General features: G+C 40.3%; 6 protein-coding genes across 6 annotated transcripts; all 6 read right to left on the bottom strand.

The window, feature by feature from the left end:
- Positions 1 to 1,597: 1,597 nt before the first annotated feature.
- LOC127555734 (glioma pathogenesis-related protein 1-like) lies at positions 1,598 to 2,856 on the bottom strand. Its single transcript, XM_051988296.1, has one exon. It carries the CDS (start codon positions 2,780 to 2,782, stop codon positions 1,880 to 1,882), a length of 903 nt encoding a protein of 300 aa, XP_051844256.1. The 5' UTR covers positions 2,783 to 2,856; the 3' UTR covers positions 1,598 to 1,879.
- A 513-nt stretch (positions 2,857 to 3,369) lies between these two features.
- On the bottom strand, positions 3,370 to 15,095 carry LOC127555736 (glioma pathogenesis-related protein 1-like). The gene is made up of 2 exons (XM_051988298.1): positions 14,795 to 15,095; positions 3,370 to 3,899 (listed from the first exon to the last, which is right to left on the bottom strand). The coding sequence occupies exons 1-2, from the start codon at positions 15,028 to 15,030 to the stop codon at positions 3,395 to 3,397; spliced, it is 741 nt and encodes a 246-aa protein (XP_051844258.1). The 5' UTR covers positions 15,031 to 15,095; the 3' UTR covers positions 3,370 to 3,394.
- On the bottom strand, positions 5,076 to 5,899 carry LOC127555737 (glioma pathogenesis-related protein 1-like). Its single transcript, XM_051988299.1, is given in 1 exon segment — positions 5,076 to 5,899. A coding segment is annotated over 1 exon segment (612 nt). The 3' UTR covers positions 5,076 to 5,287.
- LOC127555735 (glioma pathogenesis-related protein 1-like) lies at positions 9,801 to 10,671 on the bottom strand. Its single transcript, XM_051988297.1, has one exon. The coding sequence runs from the start codon at positions 10,603 to 10,605 to the stop codon at positions 9,832 to 9,834; it is 774 nt and encodes a 257-aa protein (XP_051844257.1). The 5' UTR covers positions 10,606 to 10,671; the 3' UTR covers positions 9,801 to 9,831.
- LOC127555733 (glioma pathogenesis-related protein 1-like) lies at positions 11,309 to 12,286 on the bottom strand. The gene has a single exon (XM_051988294.1). The coding sequence runs from the start codon at positions 12,240 to 12,242 to the stop codon at positions 11,334 to 11,336; it is 909 nt and encodes a 302-aa protein (XP_051844254.1). The 5' UTR covers positions 12,243 to 12,286; the 3' UTR covers positions 11,309 to 11,333.
- Positions 15,096 to 16,148: 1,053 nt separating the features above from the next.
- On the bottom strand, positions 16,149 to 17,944 carry LOC127557517 (glioma pathogenesis-related protein 1-like). The gene is made up of 2 exons (XM_051990829.1): positions 17,905 to 17,944; positions 16,149 to 17,069 (listed from the first exon to the last, which is right to left on the bottom strand). Exons 1-2 carry the CDS (start codon positions 17,942 to 17,944, stop codon positions 16,180 to 16,182), a joined length of 930 nt encoding a protein of 309 aa, XP_051846789.1. The 3' UTR covers positions 16,149 to 16,179.
- Positions 17,945 to 20,884: the final 2,940 nt, after the last annotated feature.

Below are 20,884 nucleotides of genomic sequence, written 5' to 3'. Positions count from 1 at the left end.
TGTCATCTGTCCTCTGAGAACTAATAACAATAACAGCCTTATATTTTTTCCATCACTATGTTAAATCTAGACACTCCATAAAACAATAAAGCAGGCCTTGATTTGTAGCATTTTGATGATTTCTGAGTTGTAAATCCTTATACTGAAAATTTAACAATTGGCTCTTATAATAATAAATGGGATAAGCTCCTGAGTTACCCAAGAAATTGCCATCTTGCATGACAGCCAAGGCTGAATGTCCACTTTTCAGTGATTTAGGACAGTAGATCATGAACTTTTTCTCAGTTCTCCTTTCTATTTTAAAAATGATTGTAGTCCTCCAAAAGTTTTTTGTTTGTGTGAGTTATATCTATCAATATTTACTACATGAAATTAAAAATATGAATTTAAAAAATATCTATTTGATTCATTAAATTTTAACTAGATTAATATATTTAAAGTTATTACTTATTAATTCATTAAAATGACAATAATCTCAATGCATAGTAACAGATATTTTAAAAAAAAATTTTCCCCAAAAAATTAATGCAAAGAATGGCATTGCTTTTTTAATTTTTGCAAATGTCTTTAATATTTGACCTCATATATGACAATTAGAGTATCATATCTGTTTCTGTACTTAAGCTGTTTTAATATGTTGAAATATATGGAGAAAATTCTGGTGTAACTCAGGTAGTTAGAAAAGGGAGGAGTAGTTTAATAGGCAAATAATGACTTTGAAATCATATTTTTAAAGCCATTATTTTGGAGACTTTTCTTGGGGTTTGCTAAAATCAGTTTTAAAGGTTCATGAAAATCACTTGTTAAATTTTCAATTTGAGCATTTAGACACCCCCCCCCAAAAAAAAATTGGCAAACACTGTAAGTCAGAGCTTCATTTATTGTTTCACTAATTTCTAGACTTAAAAAAAGTGACGGAGAAAATATTAATGCAGATGAAATTTATAAGCATTCCCAGTTTTTTGGGGAGGTGGTTGTTGAATGTTTACCAGTCAAAATGAGGGCCTTCTCCTTATTCTCTTGACCTTTCATGAATACCAATAGACCACATCAACTATCCATTTATTATCTCTCTTGTGCACCTCCTCCCAATTCTCCCTCCCCGCCCCATACCATATACTTTTCTGACTACATCCTTTAGACAAAATCTCCAGGGTGATTCCACATTTGTAATGGGCTGTAATCCTTGCTTGTACCTACTACAAAACTCTCTCCTGTCCCCCAACTGATTCCCGAGGCTTACCTCTCAGAGATTGCCATCTTGCATGACAGCCAAGGCTGAATGTCCACTTTTCAGGTATGTTGTCATACAGATTCCTTTCATGTAGGGATTGCACTATATGACCATGAAAAAGTCCTGTGAGTTCTAAAATTCTGTGATTCTGGGAACACAACTGGAATAAAATTGCTATTGAAGAAAAGCATTTTCACCTTAAAGGAAGACTAAGACTTGGACATTCTGTGTTTGAAGGACCTTCCTAACTCTGACATCCCGTGTTCTAAGGGTCCTCCCAGTTCTGACATCCTGGGTTCTAAGGGCCTTCCCACTTCTGACATCCTGGGTTCTAAGGGCCCTCCCGGCCCTGACATCCTGAGTTCTAAGGTTCCTCTTCAGAAATCTGAACCAAGTCATTGTACCATCAACACTTCATCAATATACTTGTTTTCCAGATGTCTCTACAGCAGTTGTCATTATCCCTATTTGTCAGCTTTGGCAATCTGATAATTGGATTTCCTTTTCTGAATTACAAATCTTTTGTTTTGACATTTTAAAAGATGACATTATCCCATAATTCCTTTTGATTAAATTTATTCAGAAATAATTTACCTCGCATAATGACGCTTTGCCACAATGATCAGAATAATAGTGAATATAAAACTAAAATTGGCACCAAGATGAAAAGAAGAGAAAGTTTTTGTCTTTAGCTTGCTGTTCAGCATTTGGCTTGGGACTTGCAGCCTCTCCATCCCGCTTTGGATTTGTACACAGCTGATCCACACAGGTATCTTCTTTACAGGCACTGCAGGGTTCTCCTTCCTTGTAGGGCTGCACATTATAATAATTTCCTGCTGGTCCACAGTCACACACAAAAACTGCTCCATTGGTAATGAAAGACTGTGCAATTTTGGGGCAAAATTGAACTGCACAGCCAATCTTGTAAGTAGCTGCCCAGACCACCTGAGTATAATGACCACATACCCCAGTACATTTCTTACTCTGGAAATTATAGTTTTTTACTTCATTATTCCATGTTTTGATGGCAGAATTTTCAGAAAATGCTCCCATTGAGCCAATCCAGAGATTCTCTCCCACTGCAGAGAAGGTAGGGTGCAACTTTTGGGGGATATTCAGATCAGGGTTATGTTCAAACTTACACTTCTGCGCCCATTCTTTAGCAACTTTGGCCAAATCTGCATCCCAGCTCACATGCATCATGTTACTGGCTTTGGGGGTCACTTGTGACCGAAATTTGTTATGAAGATCAACACACTCTTTGATGAAAGCTTCATTTTCAATGGTGGGCAGAGAATCCATTTTATATGCCCAGTTGAAGATGGAAAAAAGTGAAAATATCATTATTTTAAGGCAGAAATCCATGATCTTCCAAACTCCAGTGTCCATTAAACCTTGCCAGAATGAGGCAGCAGATCTTTGTGGATGTTTGAAGGGTGTGTCCTGTCTACAATTATGAGGCAACAGAAAGTCCACTAGCATTAGCAAGAGGAAACTACTCTGTTGTATGTGGAAGTTGGTTAGCGGTGACTGAAGTTGCTTTTTCATATGGTACACAACAGGACAGTTACCTTGTTTTACTTTTAATACTGTGAAATTTAAAAAACTTTGAGAATCATTTTCTGGATAATTAGTCATTTTATTATTAATGTTAGCATTTTAATGAGAGGTCAGTGAAATTCTTGAATGTCAAAGACTGACATTCTGTGTTCCTTCCTACTTCTGACATCCAGTATTCTAAGCTCCCTCCCAGCTCTGACATTCTGGATTCTAAGGGCCCTCCCAGCTCTGACCTCCTGGGTTCTAAGGGCCCTCTCAGCTCTGACATCCTCTGTTCTAAAGGCCCTCTCAGCTCTGACATCCTGGGCTCTAAAGGCCCTCCCACCTCTGACATTCTGGATTCCAAATCCTCTCCCAGTTCTGACATTTCATGTTATAAGGTTCCTCTTTAGATGTCTGAACCAAGTCACTGTACCATCAACACTTCACTATATTTGTTTTCCAGAAGTTCCTATAGCACTTGTCATTATTCTTATTTGTCAATTTTGGCAATCTGATGAGTGGATTTCCCTTTCTGAACTACAAATCTTTTGTTGTTTAGACATTTAAAAAATGACATTATCCCCCAATCCCTTTTGATTAAATTTATTGAGAAATGATTTACCTTGCGAAATAACGCTTTATCACTATCACAATGATCAATATGATAGCCAGTGCAGCAAAAATTGGCACCAAGATTAAAACAAGAGAAACTTTCTGGGTGCCTTTGGTTGTCTCTTCAGTATCTGGCTTATGATTTGCAGCAATTCCTTCTGGCTTGTGACTTGCAGCATCTTCATCTGGCTTGTGACTTGCAACCTCATCTGGAATGAGATGTGCAACATCTTCCTTGTGATGTCCATCTTCCTCTTGATAGCGAGTTGGAGGCTCTTTCTCCCGCTTTGGATTTGTACACAGCTGATCCACACAGGTATCTTCTTGACACTCACTGCAGGGTTCTCCCTCCTTGTAGGGCTGCACATCATTATTGCCTCCTGGTCCATAGGTACATACAAACACTATTGCATCGGGAAGCATAGAGTGGTCTGCTTTGGGGCAATACTGAACTGCACAGCCAATCTTATAAGTATCTGCCCAGACCAGCTGAGTATAATGACTACATACCCTAGTACATTTATTATTCTGGAAGTCATAGTTTTTTGCCTGATCATTCCACATCTCGACGGCAGAATTTTCAGAAAATGCTCCAATTGAGCCAATCCAGAGATTCTCTCCCACTAAAGAAAAAGCAGGGTGCACCATTTTGTGGTGCTCCAGTTCGGGGTTATGTTCAAACTCACACTCTTCTGCACATTTTTTAGCCCTGAAGGCCAAATCTGTATCCCAGCTCAAACGCATCATGTTACTGGCTTTGGGAGTCACTTGTGACCGAAACTTGTTATGACTGTCAACACACTTTTTGATGAAATCTTCATTTTCAATGGTGGGCAGAGTATCTATTTGATATGCCTCATTGCAGATGGAAAAAAGTGAAAATACCATAATTTTAAGGCAGGAGTCCATGATCTTCCAATCCCCATGTCCAGTAAACTTTGCCAGAATGAGGCAGCAGATCTTTGTGGATGTTTGAAAGGTGTGTCCTGTCTACAATTATGAGGCAACAGAAAGCCCACTAGCATTAGCAAGAGGAAACTACTATCTGTATGAGGAAGCTGTAGTGGTGACTGAAGTTACTTTTTATATTGTATGTGGAACCTGGTAAAGGGTGACTGGTTACTTTTTTATGTGGTGCTACAGGACATGGTTACCTTGTTTTACTTTTAACACTGCGACATTTAAAAAGTTTGAGAGACATTTTCTGGATGATTAGTCATTTTATTATTAATGTTAATAGTTTAATTAGAGGTCAGTGTCAAAGAATGACATCCTGAGTTCTAAGGATCCCTTCAGCATGTCTTAAGGGCCCCTCCCCACTCTGACATTCTCTATTCTAAGCTCTAAATTCTAAGCTCTATCCCAGCTCTGAATCTTATGTCCTTAAAGGCCTTCTCAGCTCTGACCTCCTAGGTTCTAAGGGCCCTCCCAGCTCTGACATCCTGGGCTCTAAGGGCCCTCCCAGCTCTGACATCTTGTATCCTAAGGGTCTTCCCAGCTCTGACATTCCAGGTTCTAATGTCCCTCCCAGGTCTGACCTATGTTTTAAGGGCCCTCCTAGCTCTGACATCCTGTATCCTAAGGGCCCTCCCAGCTCTGACATCCTGGGTTCTAAGGGCCCTCCCAGTTCTGACCGCCTATGTTTTAAGGGCCTTCCCACTCTGACATCCTGAATTCTAAGGTTCCTCTTTAGATGTCTAAACCAAGTCACTGTACCATCAATGCTTCAATATATTTGTTTTCCAGAAGTCCCTACAGAAGTTGTCATTATTCTTATTTGTCAACTTTGGCAATCTGATGAGTGGATTTCCCTTTCAGAATTACAAATCTTTTGTTGTTTAGACATTTAAAAAGATATTATCCCATCATCCCCTTTGATTTAATTTATTCAGAAATGATTTACTTTGCGCAATAACGCTTTGTCACAATGGCCAATATAATAGCCAGTATAGCAAAAATTGGCACCAAGATCAGAAGAAAAAAAAATTTGTGGCTGCGTGTGGCTGATTCAGTATGTGGCTTGGGACTTGCAGCCTCTCCATCCCGCTTTGGATTTGCACACAGCTGATCCACACAGGTATCTTCTTTACAGGCACTGCAGGGTTGTCCTTCCTTGTAGGGCTGCATATGATGATAATTTCCTGCTGGTCCATAGTCACACACAAAAACTGCTCCATTGGTAATGAAAGACTGAGCAATTTTGGGGCAATATTAAACTGCACAGCCAATCTTGTAAGAATCTGCCCAGACCACCTGAGGATAATGACCACACACCCGAGTACATTTCTTACTCTGGAAGTCATAGTTTTTTACCTCATCATTCCATGTTTTGATGGCAGAATTTTCAGAAAATGCTCCAATTGAGCCAATCCAGAGATTCTCTCCCACTGCAGAGAAGGTAGGGTGCAACTTTTGGGGGACATTCAGATCAGGGTTATGTTCAAACTTACACTTCTGCGCCCATTCTTTAGCAACTTTGGCCAAATCTGCATCCCAGCTCACACGCATCATTTTTTTAAAATAACTTTTTATTGATAGAACGCATGCCAGGGTAATTTTTAACAGCATTATCCCTTGCATTCATTTCTGTTCCGATTTTTTCCCCTCCCTCCCTCCACCCCTTCCCCCAGATGGCAAGCAGTCCTTTACATGTTGAATGGGTTACAGTATATCCTAGATACAATATATGTGTGCAGAACCGAACAGTTTTCTTGTTGCACAGGGAGAATTGAATTCAGAAGGTAGAAATAACCCGGGAAAAACAAAAATGCAAGCAGTTTATATTCATTTCCCAGTGTTCTTTCTCTGGGTGTAGCTGCTTCTGTCCATCTTTGATCAATTAAGGCTCTCTTTATTGAAGAGATCCACTTCCATCAGAATACATCCTCAAACAGTATCGTTGTTGAGGTATATAATGATCTCCTGGTTCTGCTCATTTCACTCAGCATCAGTTCATGTAAGTCTCGCCAGGCCTCTCTGTATTCATCTTGCTGGTCATTCCTTACAGAACAATATTCCATAACATTCATATACCACAATTTACTCAACCATTCTCCAATTGATGGACATCCTTTTATTTTCCAGCTTCTAGCCACTACAAACAGGGCTGCCACAAACATTTTGGCACATACAGGTCCCTTTCCTTTCTTTAGTATCTCTTTGGGGTATAAGCCCAGTAGAAACACTGCTGGATCAAAGGGTATGCACAGTTTGGTAACTTTTTGAGCATAGTTTCAGATTGCTCTCCAGAATGGCTGGATGTGTTCACAATTCCACCAATAATCTATCAGTGTCCCTGTTTTCCCACATCCCCTCCAACATTCCACATTATCTTTCCCTGTCATTCTAGCCAATCTGACAGGTGTGTAGTGGTATCTGAGTTGTCTTAATTTGCATTTCTCTGATTAATAATGATTTGGAGCATATTTTCATATGTCTATAAATAGTTTCAATTTCTTCGTCTGAGAATTGTCTGTTGATATCCTTTGACCATTTATCAATTGGAGAATGGTTTGATTTCTTATAGATTAGAGTCAATTCTCTATATATTTTGGAAATGAGGCCTTTATCAGAACCTTTGATTGTAAAAATGTTTTCCCAGTTTATTGTTTCCCTTCTAATCTTGTCTGCCTTTGTTTTGTTTGTACAAAAACTTTTCAATTTGATGTAATCAAAATTTTCTATGTTGTGGTCAATAGTGAATTCTAGTTCTTCTTTGGTCCTAAATTCCTCCCTCTTCCACAGGTAAACTGTCCTATGCTCTTCCAATTTATTTATAATCTCATTCTTTATGCCTAGGTCATGAACCCATTTTGACCTTATCTTGGTGTACATCACACGCATCATGTTACTGGCTTTGGGAGTCGCTTGTGACCGAAACTTGTTATGAATGTCACCACACTCTTTGATGAAAGCTTCCTTTTCAATGGTGGGCAGAGAATCCATTTTATATGCCCAGTTGCAGATGGAAAAAAATGAAAATACCATAATTTTAAGGCAGGAGTCCATGATCTTCCAACCCCCATGTCCAATAAACTTTACCAGAATGAGGCAGCAGATTTTGTGGATGTTTGAAGGGTGTATCCTGTCTACAATTATGAGGCAACAGAAAGCCCAATAGCATTAGCAAGAAAAAACTACTATGTTGTATGAGGAAGCTATAGTGGTGACTGAAGTTGCTTTTTCATATGGTACAACAGGACATAGTTACCTTGTTTTACTTTTAACACTATGAAATTTTAAAAAGTTTGAGAATCATTTTCTGGATGATTAGTCATTTTATTATTAATGTTAGCATTTTAATGAGAGGTCAGTGAAATTCTTGAATATCAACGACTGACATTCTGTGTTTCAAGGGATTTCTCAGCTCTAACATCTTGGGTTCTAAGGGTCCTCTAAGTTCTGACTTCATGGGTTCTAAGGGCCCTCCCAACTCTGATATCCTGGATTCTAAATCCTTTCCACGCTCTGACATTTCATGTTATAAGGTTCCTCTTTAGATGTCTGAACCAAGTCACTGTACCATCAACACTTCACTATATTTGTTTACCAGAAGTTCCTATAGCACTTGTCATTATTCTTATTTGTCAATTTTGGCAATCTGATGAGTGGATTTCCCTTTCTGAACTACAAATCTTTTGTTATTTAGACATTTAAAAAATGACATTATCCCCCAATCCCTTTTGATTAAATTTATTGAAAAATGATTTAACTTGTGAAATAACGCTTTATCATCACTATCACAATGATCAATATGATAGCCAGTACAGCAAAAATTGGCACCAAGATTAAAACAAGAAAAAATTTCTGGGTGCCTTTGGTTGTCTCTTCAGTATCTGGCTTGTGATTTGCAGCAACTCCTTCTGGCTTGTGACTTGCAGCATCTTCACCTGGCTTGTGACTTGCAACCTCATCTGGAATGAGATGTGCAACATCTTCCTTGTGATGTTCATCTTCCTCTTGATAGCGAGTTGGAGGCTCTTTCTCCCGCTTTGGATTTGTACACAGCTGATCCACACAGGTATCTTCTTGACACTCACTGCAGGGTTCTCCCTCCTTGTAGGGCTGCACATCATTATTGCCTCCTGGTCCATAGGTACATACAAACACTATTGCATCGGGAAGCATAGAGTGGTCTGCTTTGGGGCAATACTGAACTGCACAGCCAATCTTATAAGTATCTGCCCAGACCAGCTGAGTATAATGACTACATACCCCAGTACATTGCTCAGTCTGGAAGTCATAGTTTTTTGCCTGATCATTCCACATCCCAATGGCAGAAGTTTCAGAAAATGCTCCAATTGAGCCAATCCAGAGATTCTCTCCCACTAAAGAAAAAGCAGGGTGCACCATTTTGTGGTGTTCCTGTTCGGGGTTATGTTCAAACTCACACTCTTCTGCCCAGTTTTTAGCCCTGAAGGCCAAATCTACATCCCAGCTCACACGCATCATGTTACTGGCTTTGGGAGTCACTTGTGACCGAAACTTGTTATGACTGTCAACACACTTTTTGATGAAATCTTCATTTTCAATGGTGGGCAGAGTATCTATTTGATATGCCTCATTGCAGATGGAAAAAAGTGAAAATACCATGATTTTAAGGCAGGAGTCCATGCTCTTCCAATCCCTCTGTCCACTAAACTTTGCCAGAATGAGGCAGCAGATCTTTGTCAATGTTTGAAGGGTGTGTCCTGTCTACAATTATGAGGCAACAGAAAGCCCACTAGCATTAGCAAGAGGAAACTACTATCTGTATGAGGAAGCTGTAGTGGTGACTGAAGTTACTTTTTATATTGTATATGGAACCTGGTAAAGGGTGACTGGCTACTTTTTTATGTGGTGCTACAGGACGTAGTTAACCTTGTTTTACTTTTAACACTGCGACATTTAAAAAGTTTGAGAGACAATTTCTGGATGATTAGTCATTTTATTATTAATGTTAATAGTTTAATTAGAGGTCAGTGTCAAAGAATGACATCCTGAGTTCTAAGGATCCCTTCAGCATGTCTTAAGGGCCCCTCCCCACTCTGACATTCTCTATTTTAAGCTCTAAATTCTAAGCTCTATCCCAGCTCTGACATCCTGTATCCTAAGGGCCCTCCCAGCTCTGACATCCTGGGTTCTAAGGGCCCTCCCAGCTCTGACATCTTGGGTTCTAAGGGCCCTCCCAGTTCTGACCGCCTATGCTTTAAGGGCCCTCCCAGCTCTGACATCCTGAATTCTAAGGTTCCTCTTTAGATGTCTAAACCAAGTCACTGTACCATCAATGCTTCAATATATTTGTTTTCCAGAAGTCCCTACAGAAGTTGTCATTATTCTTATTTGTCAACTTTGGCAATCTGATGAGTGGATTTCCCTTTCAGAATTACAAATCTTTTGTTGTTTAGACATTTAAAAAGATATTATCCCATCATCCCCTTTGATTTAATTTATTCAGAAATGATTTACTTTGCGCAATAACGCTTTGTCACAATGGCCAATATAATAGCCAGTATAGCAAAAATTGGCACCAAGATCAGAAGAAGAAAAAATTTGTGACTGCGTGTGGCTGACTCAGTATGTGGCTTGGGACTTGCAGCCTCTCCATCCCGCTTTGGATTTGCACACAGCTGATCCACACAGGTATCTTCTTTACAGGCACTGCAGGGTTCTCCTTCCTTGTAGGGCCGCATATGATAATAATTTCCTGCTGGTCCATAATCACACACAAAAACTGCTCCATTGGTAATGAAAGACTGCTCAATTTTGGGGCAAAATTGAACTGCACAGCCAATCTTGTAAGTAGCTGCCCAGACCACCTGAGTATAATGACCACACACCCGAGTACATTTCTTACTGTGGAAGTCATAGTTTTTTACCTCATTATTCCACGTTCTGATGGCAGAATTTTCAGAAAATGCTCCAATTGAGCCAATCCAGAGATTCTCTCCCACTGCAGAGAAGGTAGGGTGCAACTTTTTGGGTTTATTCAGATCAGGGTTATGTCCAAACTTACACTTCTGCGCCCATTCTTTAGCAACTTTGGCCAAATCTGCATCCCAGCTCACACGCATCATGTTACTGGCTTTGGGAGTCACTTGTGATCGAAACTTGTTATGAATGTCAACACATTCTTTGATGAAAGCTTCATTTTCAATGGTGGGCAGAGAATCCATTTTATATGCCCAGTTGCAGATGGAAAAAAGTGAAAATATCATAATTTTAAGGCAGGAGTCCATGATCTTCCAACCCCCGTATCCAGTAAACTTTGCCAGAATGAGGCAGCAGATCTTTGTGGATGTTTGAAGGGTGTGTCCTGTCTACAATTATGAGGCAACAGAAAGCCCACTAGCATTAGCAAGAGGAAACTACTCTGTTGTATGAGGAAGCTGTAGTGGTGACTGAAGTAGCTTTTTCATATGGTGCAACAGGACATAATTACCTTGTTTTACTTTTAACACTGATATTTTAAAAAGTTTGAGAACCATTTTTTGGATGATTAGTCATTTTATTATTAATGTTAGCATTTTAATGAGAGGTCAGTAAAATTCTTGAATGTCAACGACTGACATTCTATGTTTCAAAGGGACTTCCCAGCTCTAACATCCTGGGTTCTAAGGGCCCTCTCAGCTCTGACATCCTGGATTCTAAGGGTCCTCCCACCTCTGATATCTTGTGTTCTAAGGGCCCTCCCACCTCTGACATCCTGGATTCCAAATCCTCTCCCAGTTCTGATATTTCATGTTATAAGGTTCCTCTTTAGATGTCTGAACCAAGTCACTGTATCATCAACACTTCACTATATTTGTTTTCCAGAAGTTCCTATAGCACTTGCTATTATTCTTATTTATCAATTTTGGCAATCTGATGAGTGGATTTCCCTTTCTGAACTACAAATCTTTTGTTTAGACATTTAAAAATGACATTATCCCCCAATCCCTTTTGATTAAATTTATTGAGAAATGATTTACCTTGCGAAATAACGCTTTATCACTATCACAATGATCAATATGATAGCCAGTGCAGCAAAAATTGGCACCAAGATTAAAACAAGAGAAACTTTCTGGGTGCCTTTGGTTGTCTCTTCAGTATCTGGCTTGTGATTTGCACCAACTCCTCCTGGCTTGTGACTTGCAGCATCTTCATCTGGCTTGTGACTTGCAACCTCATCTGGAATGAGATGTGCAACATCTTCCTTGTGATGTCCATCTTCCTCTTTATGGGGAGTTGGAGGCTCTCTCTCCCGCTTTGGATTTGTACACAGCTGATCCACACAGGTATCTTCTTGACACTCACTGCAGGGTTCTCCCACCTTGTAGGGCTGCACATCATTATTGCCTCCTGGTCCATAGTTACATACAAACACTATTGCATCGGGAAGCATAGAGTGGTCTGCTTTGGGGCAATACTGAACTGCACAGCCAATCTTATAAGTATCTGCCCAGACCAGCTGAGTATAATGACTACATACCCCAGTACATTTCTTATTCTGGAAGTCATAGTTTTTTGCCTGATCATTCCACATCTCGACGGCAGAATTTTCAGAAAATGCTCCAATTGAGCCAACCCAGAGATTCTCTCCCACTAAAAAAAAAGCAGGGTGCGCCATATCTTCGTGATCCTGTTCGGCGTTATGTTCAAACTCACACTCTTCTGCACAGTTTTTAGCCATGAAGGCCAAATCTGTATCCCAGCTCACACGCATCATATTACTGGCTTTGGGAGTCACTTGTGACCGAAACTTGTTATGACTGTCAACACACTTTTTGATGAAATCTTCATTTTCAATGGTGGGCAGAGTATCTATTTGATATGCCTCATTGCAGATGGAAAAAAGTGAAAATACCATAATTTTAAGGCAGAAGTCCATGATCATCCAACCCCTCTGTCCACTAAACTTTGCCAGAATGAGGCAGCAGATCTTTGTGGATGTTTCAAGGGTGTGTCCTGTCTACAATTATGAGGCAACAGAAAGCCCACTAGCATTAGCAAGAGGAAACTACTACCTGTATGAGGAAGATGTAGTGGTGACTGAAGTTACTTTTTTTATTGTATGTGGAACCTGGTAAATGGTGACTGGTTACTTTTTTATGTGGTGCTACAGGACATGGTTACCTTGTTTTACTTTTAACACTGCGACATTTAAAAAGTTTGAGAGACAATTTCTGGATGATTAGTCATTTTATTATTAATGTTAATAGTTTAATTAGAGGTCAGTGTCAAAGAATGACATCCTGAGTTCTAAGGATCCCTTCAGCATGTCTTAAGGGCCCCTCCCCACTCTGACATTCTCTATTTTAAGCTCTAAATTCTAAGCTCTATCCCAGCTCTGAATCTTATGTCCTTAAAGGCCCTCTCAGCTCTGACCTCCTAGGTTCTAAGGGCCCTCCCAGCTCTGACATCCTGAATTCTAAGGTTCCTCTTTAGATGTCTAAACCAAGTCACTGTACCATCAATGCTTCAATATATTTGTTTTCCAGAAGTCCCTACAGAAGTTGTCATTATAATTTGTCAACTTTGGCAATCTGATGAGTGCATTTCCCTTTCAGAATTACAAATCTTTTGTTGTTTAGACATTTAAAAAGATATTATCCCATCATCCCCTTTGATTTAATTTATTCAGAAATGATTTACTTTGCACAATAACGCTTTGTCACAATGGCCAATATAATAGCCAGTATAGCAAAAATTGGCACCAAGATCACAAGAAGAAATTTGTAGCTGCAAGTGGCTGATTCAGTATGTGGCTTGGGACTTGCAGCCTCTCCATCCCGCTTTGGATTTGTACACAGCTGATCCACACAGGTATCTTCTTTACAGGCACTGCAGGGTTGTCCTTCCTTGTAGGGCTGCATATGATAATAATTTCCTGCTGGTCCATAGTCACACACAAAAACTGCTCCATTGGTAATGAAAGACTGCGCAATTTTGGGGTAAAATTAAACTGCACAGCCAATCTTGTAAGTAGCTGCCCAGACCACCTGAGTATAATGACCACACACCCGAGTACATTTACTCTGGAAGTCATAGTTTTTTTACCTCATCATTCCACGTTTTGATGGCAGAATTTTCAGAAAATGCTCCCATTGAGGCAATCCAGAGATTCTCTCCCACTGCAGAGAAGGTAGGGTGCAACTTTTGGAGGATATTCAGATCAGGGTTATGTTCAAAATTACACTTCTGCATCCATTCTTTAGCAACTTTGGCCAAATCTGCATCCCAGCTCACACGCATCATGTTACTGGCTTTGGGGGTCACTTGTGACCGAAATTTGTTATGACTGTCAACACACTCTTTGATGAAAGCTTCATTTTCACTGGTGGGCAGAGAATCCATTTTATATGCCCAGTTGCAAATGGAAAAAAGTGAAAATAATGACTGAAGTTGCTTTTTCATATGGTACAACAGGACATAGTTACCTTGTTTTACTTTTAACACTATGAAATTTTAAACAGTTTGAGAATCATTTTCTGGATGATTAGTCATTTTATTATTAATGTTAGCTTTTTAATGAGAGGTCAGTGAAATTCTTGAATGTCAGTGACTGACATTCTGTGTTTCAAGGGACTTCCCAGCTCTAACATCCTGTGTTCTAAGGGTCCTCCCACCTCTGATATCTTGTGTTCTAAGGGCCCTCCCACCTCTGACATCCTGGATTCCAAATCCTCTCCCAGTTCTGACATTTCATGTTATAAGGTTCCTCTTTAGATGTCTGAACCAAGTCACTGTACCATCAACACTTCACTATATTTGTTTTCCAGAAGTTCCTATAGCACTTGTCATTATTCTTATTTGTCAATTTTGGCAATCTGATGAGTGGATTTCCCTTTCTGAACTACAAATCTTTTGTTGTTTAGACATTTAAAAAATGACATTATCCCCCAATACCTTTTGATTAAATTTATTGAAAAATGATTTACCTTGTGAAATAACGCTTTATCATCACTATCACAATGATCAATATGATAGCCAGTGCAGCAAAAATTGGCACCAAGATTAAAACAAGAAAAAATTTCTGGGTGCCTTTGGTTGTCTCTTCAGTATCTGGCTTATGATTTGCAGCAACTCCTTCTGGCTTGTGACTTGAAGCATCTTCATCTGGCTTGTGACTTGCAACCTCATCTGGAATGAGATTTGCAACATCATCTGGCTTGGGATCTTCATCATCTTTCACTTGATGGGGACTTGGAGACTCTCTCTCCCGCTTTGGATTTGTACACAGCTGATCCACACACTCTTCTTGACACTCACTGCAGGGTTCTCCCTCCATATAGGGCTGCACATCATTGTTGCCTCCTGGTCCATAGTTACATACAAACACTATTGCATTGGGAAAACATAGCGTGTTCTTCTCTGGGGCAATATTGAACTGCACAGCCAATCTTATAAGTATTTGCCTAGACCACCTGAGTGTAATGACTACAAAACCCAGTACATTTCTTATTCTGGAAGTCATAGTTTTTTGCCTGATCATTCCACATCTCGACGGCAGAATTTTCAGAAAATGCTCCAATTGAGCCAATCCAGAGATTCTCTCCCACTAAAGAAAAAGCAGGGTGCACCATTTTGTGGTGCTCCAGTTCGGGGTTATGTTCAAACTCACACTCTTCTGCACATTTTTTAGCCCTGAAGGCCAAATCTGTATCCCAGCTCACACGCATCATGTTACTAGCTTTGGGAGTCACTTGTGACCGAAACTTGTTATGACTGTCAACACACTTTTTGATGAAAGCTTCATTTTCAGTGGTGGGCAGAGTATCTGATATGCCTCATTGCAGATGGAAAAAAGTGAAAATACCATAATTTTAAGGCAGGAGTCCATGATCTTCCAACCCCCGTGTCCAGCAAACTTTGCCAGAATGAGGCAGCAGATCTTTGTGGATGTTTGAAAGGTGTGTCTTGTCTACAATTATGAGGCAACAGAAAGCCCACTAGCATTAGCAAGAGGAAACTACTATCTGTATGAGGAAGATGTAGTGGTGACTGAAGTTACTTTTTATATTGTATGTGGAACCTGGTAAAGGGTGACTGGTTACTTTTTTATGTGGTGCTACAGGACATGGTTACCTTGTTTTACTTTTAACACTGCGACATTTAAAAAGTTTGAGAGACATTTTCTGGATGATTAGTCATTTTATTATTAATGTTAATAGTTTAATTAGAGGTCAGTGTCAAAGAATGACATCCTGAGTTCTAAGGATCCCTTCAGCATGTCTTAAGGGCCCCTCCCCACTCTGACATTCTCTATTCTAAGCTCTAAATTCTAAGCTCTATCCCAGCTCTGAATCCTATGTCCTTAAAGGCCCTCTGAGCTCTGACCTCCCGGGTTCTAAGGGCCCTCCCAGCTCTGACATCCTGTATCCTAAGGGCCTTCCCAGCTCTGACATTCCAGGTTCTAAGGTCCCTCCCAGCTCTGACCTATGTTTTAAGGGCCCCTCCCAGCTCTGACATCCTGTGCTCTAAGGGTTCTCCCAGCTCTGACCTCCTGGGTTCTAAGGGCCCTCCCAGCTCTGACATCTTGGGTTCTAAGGGCCCTCCCAGTTCTGACCGCCTATGTTTTAAGGGCCTTCCCAGCTCTGACATCCTGAATTCTAAGGTTCCTCTTTAGATGTCTAAACCAAGTCACTGTACCATCAATGCTTCAATATATTTGTTTTCCAGAAGTCCCTACAGCAGTTGTCATTATTCTTATTTGTCAGCTTTGGCAATCTGATGAGTGGATTTCCCTTTCAGAATTACAAATCTTTTGTTGTTTGGACATTTAAAAGATATTATCCCCACATCCCTTTGGATTAAATTTATTGAGAAATGATTTACCTTGCGAAATAACGCTTTATCACTATCACAATGATCAATATGATAGCCAGTATAACAAATATTGGCACCAAGATTAAAACAAGAGAAACTTTGTGGCGGCCCTTGGTTGTCTCCTGAGTTCCTGGCTTGTGAGTTGCAGCATCTCCATCTGGCTTGGGACTTGCAGCCTCTCCATCCCGCTTTGGATTTGTACACAGCTGATCCACACAGGTATCTTCTTTACAGGCACTGCAGGGTTCTCCTTCCGTGTAGGGCTGCATATTATAATTTCCTGCTGGTCCATAGTCACACACAAAAATTACTCCATTGATAATGAAAGACTGAGCAATTTGGGGGCAATATTGAACTGCACAGCCAATCTTGTAAGACTCTGCCCAGACCACCTGAGTATAATGACCACATATCCCAGTACATTTCTTATTCTGGAAGTCATAGTCTTTTGCCTTATCATTCCACGTTTTGATGGCAAAATTTTCAGAAAATGATCCAACTGAGCCAATCCAGAGATTCTCTCCCACTGTAGAGAAGGTAGGGTGCAACTTTTTGGGTTTATTCAGATCAGGGTTATGTCCAAACTTACACTTCTGCGCCCATTCTTTAGCAACTTTGGCCAAATCTGCATCCCAGCTCACACGCAACATGTTACTGGCTTTGGGAGTCACTTGTGATCGAAACTTGTTATGACTGTCAACACACTCTTTGATGAAAGCTTCATTTTCAATGGTGGGCAGAGTATCTATTTTATATGCCCAGTTGCAGATGGAAAAAAGTGAAAATATCATAATTTTAAGGCAGGAGTCCATGATCTTCCAACCCCCATGTCCAGTAAACTTTGCCAGAATGAGAAGGAGGCAGCAGATCTTTGTGGATATTTGAAGGGTGTGTCCTGTCTACAATTATGAGGCAACAGAAAGCCCACTAGCATTAGCAAGAGGAAACTACTCTGTTGTATGTGGAAGTTGGTTAGTGGTGACTGAAGTTGCTTTGGTGCAACAGGACATAGTTACTTTGTTTTACTTTTAACACTATGAAATTTTAAAAAGTTTGAGAATCATTTTCTGGATGATTAGTCATTTTATTATTAATGTTAGCATTTTAATGAGAGGTCAGTGAAATTCTTGAATGTCAAAGACTGACATTCTGTGTCCCTTCTCAGCTCTAACATCCTGTGTTCTTAAGGGCCCTCCCACCTCTGACATCCTAGGTTCTAAGCTCCCCTTCCCATCTACATTTCATGACCAAAACCCCCAAGGCTCAGATGGATTAGTTTAACATATCTCTTTTCTTCCAGAAAGGAAGGTCAATGTGAAATTGCTGGTACCTAGGTGGGAGAAAGGCGTCCTTGGGAGCAGCACAAGATGGAATGGCTGAAGTCTAAAGCAACCATACTCTCTCAAAATCTAGAATTTGCTGACAGGTTATGAGGAAATCCTTTCTGGGGCCCCTTCCTCTCACCTCCCCCTTCCATTTAATTTCTCACAGGATCATACATTTCAATACTCAAAGAGACTTCTATAGTCATCTAAAATGATACACTCATTTTCCAAATGAGGAAGCTGAAGCATGAGATAGCTTGAATCAATTGGCTAGAGTCACACAGGTAGTGAATGGCTAGGGTGGGTTTGGATTTCAGGTCCTTTGACTCTACAGCCAGTGTTGCTTCCCTTAGGGACACAGGGCACAGTATCCTGGGGATTCTCATGGCTGACAGGCAGACTCACCCAGGTTTGGGGCCAGGAATGTGTGGGAGAAGAGCTCCATGATGACGATGTTTAGGAAAAAGAAAAAGAGAAAGAGAAGGAGGATGAGGAGGATGCCGAGAGGAAGAAGCTGGATTAAGACAAAACTAGATTCAGAGGGAAGCAGCAGGCTGGGAGGCTCTGATTGCCCTGAACTCATTATTCAGCGGTGTCTCTCCCTTGCACCTGAGAAGCCCAGATTCTTTGTCCTCCCCATTTCCTGAGTGTTGGGTCAATATTATGATTTTCCATTATGTAGCGCAGTAGGCACCCAGAGGTCACTGGGGGTGCTGCCCCAGGAGGATGACTCAGGACCAGGGCTGCAGAGAGCAGGACTGAGAGCCAGGAGTGTAGGGGTTGAGGGAGACAGAGGACTCATCTCATTCTCATCTCCAGCTCCTCCCAGGGAAAGCCCTAGGGAAGGTAATGGTCCTTTAAGTATAACTCCTATAGTTTGATCCTGGACAGGTCAAGGCTAAGAGTGATAGAACTACAATGATTTAATTTAATTTTAGTTATATTAGCAGCATCTAGGGCACTTTCTCCCCTCTTTTTTGGCTCTCGGTCTGTGACTTCTTCAGTGAAGGGCATTCTGGGTATGGGAATTTCTCTCTTTCATGTAGATCAGCAACCAATCCTTGACTTACTCTTAAAGGCCAGCAGCTGGGGCCCGAGGAGTTTGGAGATTTTCCTTTGTCATACAAAATGGGTGTATCAGAGGGAACACTGGAACTTTTCTCTGTTTTGTAGCATCATAGCATCTTTCATTTTTCTAAAACAACAATAAGCGTAATAATACTAATAAACTCAAATTTATATAGAGCTTTATGGTTCCAAAGCACTTTTACAAAACTTCATTGTTTTAATTTATTCTCACAACATGCTCATGAAGGAGACAGTACGATGGTTATTCACCTTATTTATTTATTCATTTAGTGGGGGTAGCAATTGGGAGTTAAGTGATCCAGACTCTTATAGCTAGCAAGCATTGGAGATTAGATTTGAACTCAGGTCCTCTTGACTCCAAGTCTGATACTTTATTCACTATATCGCCCCTGCCCCTTATTTGCCCAATTTAAAGCTCCTTTCATTCATTCAGGAAACTTATCAAGTGGCTGCTGTGACACAGAGACAGAGAAAGATGCAGAGACAGATACACACAGAGAGACAGAGACAGAGACACAGAGAAACAAAAAGAGACAATGAGACAGAGACAGAGAGACAGAAACAGGGCCAGACAGAGAGACAGACAGAAACTGAGTTAGACAGACAGAGACAGACAGAAACAGAGACAAAGAGATACAGTGAGACAGAGACAGAGAAAGATGCAGAGAGAAACAGAGACACAGAAATGATTCTTCCCCTAAAATCTATATGGGGGAGCTTACACCAGGGTGGGGACAAGGGCCTAGTCAACATTTAGTGCAAAAGGTAAAATTAATAGGTCTTGAAAACAGCTTGGAAAGGGGGGAGCAAGGGATAGGAGTTCAGGGTGATTTCTATGTGGGAGCTTAAGGGCCTGCAGGATGGGGTTATTCTTTTTTATTTTATTTTATTTTTTTTATTATAACTTTTTATTGCCAGAACCCATGCCTGGGTAATTTTTTACACCATTATCCCTTGCACTCACTTCTGTTCTGACTTTTCCCCTGTCTCCCTCCACCCCCTCCCCTAGATGGCAAGCAGTCCTATACATGTTAAACATATCACAGTATATCCTAGATATAATATATGTGTGCAGAACGGAATAGTTCTCTTGCTGCACAGAGAGAATTGGATTCAAAAGGTAAAAATAACTCGGGAAGAAAAACAAAAATGCAAGCAGTTTATATTCATTTCCCAGTGTTCCTTCTCTGGGTGTAGCTACTTCTGTCCATCATTGATCAATTGGAACTGAGATCTTCTCTTTGTCAAAGAAATCCACTTCAAGGAATGGGGTTACTCTTGACAGTGATAGAGAAACTGGGGGAAGGATTAAGAGGAAAGGAGAATGAGTTCTGTTCTGAGATCCTCAGAGACCTCCAAATTGACAATTTGAAAATTGTCAGCATATTTCCACTTATGTGAAAGAGTGCTTCAAATCACTGTTGATCAGAGAAATGCAAATTAAGACAACTCTGAGATACCACTATACACCTGTCAGACTGGCTAGAATGACAGGAAAAGATAATGAATGTTGGAGGGGATGCGGGAAAACTGGGACACTGATACATTGTTGGTGGAGTTGTGAACGAATCCAACCATTCAGGAGAACAATCTGGAATGATGCCCAAAAAGTTACCAAACTGTGCATACCCTTTGATCCAGCAGTGTTTCTATTGGGCTTATACCCCAAAGAGATACTAAAGAAGGGAAAGGGACCTGTATGTGCCAAAATGTTTGTGGCAGCCTTGTTTGTAGTGGCTAGAAGCTGGAAAATGAATGGATGCCCATCAATTGGAGAATGGTTAAGTAAATTGTGGTATATGAATGTTATGGAATATTATTGTTCTGTAAGGAATGATCAGCAGGATGAATACAGAGAGGACTGGCGAGACTTACATGAACTGATGCTAAGTGAAATGAGCAGAACCAGGAGATCATTATATACCTCAACAACGATACTGCATGAGGATGTATTCTGATGGAAGCGATTCTGCACCTTCTGTACCTAGGATATACTATAACATATTAACATGTATAAGACGGCTTGCCATCTGGGGGGAGGGGGTGGAGGGAGGGAAGGGAAAAGTCGGAACAGAAGTGAGTGCAAGGGATAATGTTGGAAAAAATTACCCTGGCATATATACTATCAATAAAAAGTTATAATAAAAATATGGAAACAATGAAATTTATAATATTTACCTCACAATATTTATAAGAATAAAATTAGATTAACAAGCAAAAAAAGAAAATTGTCAGTATAATGATGGCCATTAAATCCATGGGGGCTGATGAGATCATCCAATGAAGTAGTATGGAG

The sequence above is a fragment of the Antechinus flavipes genome, chromosome 3 (genome assembly GCF_016432865.1).
Source record: "Antechinus flavipes isolate AdamAnt ecotype Samford, QLD, Australia chromosome 3, AdamAnt_v2, whole genome shotgun sequence".
NCBI lineage: Eukaryota > Metazoa > Chordata > Mammalia > Dasyuromorphia > Dasyuridae > Antechinus > Antechinus flavipes.
Note: the sequence above shows the minus strand (reverse complement) of the source record. Positions and strands in the feature narration are given on the sequence as shown.

Bases quoted from the DNA above. Each gene is read 5' to 3' on its own strand.
- LOC127555733 (XM_051988294.1), bottom strand. From the start codon at position 12,242: ATGATCATGGACTTCTGCCTTAAAATTATGGTATTTTCACTTTTTTCC.
- LOC127557517 (XM_051990829.1), bottom strand. From the start codon at position 17,944: ATGGAGCTCTTCTCCCACACATTCCTGGCCCCAAACCTGG. The intron at 17,070-17,904 runs GTGAGTCTGCCT...AATTGTAGACAG, and splicing joins ATTCCTGGCCCCAAACCTGG to GACACACCCTTCAAATATCC.
- LOC127555736 (XM_051988298.1), bottom strand. From the start codon at position 15,030: ATGATGCGTGTGAGCTGGGATACAGATTTGGCCTTCAGGGCTAAAAAA. The intron at 3,900-14,794 runs GTTTTGTAGTCA...TAAATGTACTAG, and splicing joins CAGAATAAGAAATGTACTGG to GGTATGTAGTCATTATACTC.
- LOC127555734 (XM_051988296.1), bottom strand. From the start codon at position 2,782: ATGAAAAAGCAACTTCAGTCACCGCTAACCAACTTCCACATACAACAG.
- LOC127555735 (XM_051988297.1), bottom strand. From the start codon at position 10,605: ATGGACTCCTGCCTTAAAATTATGATATTTTCACTTTTTTCCATCTGC.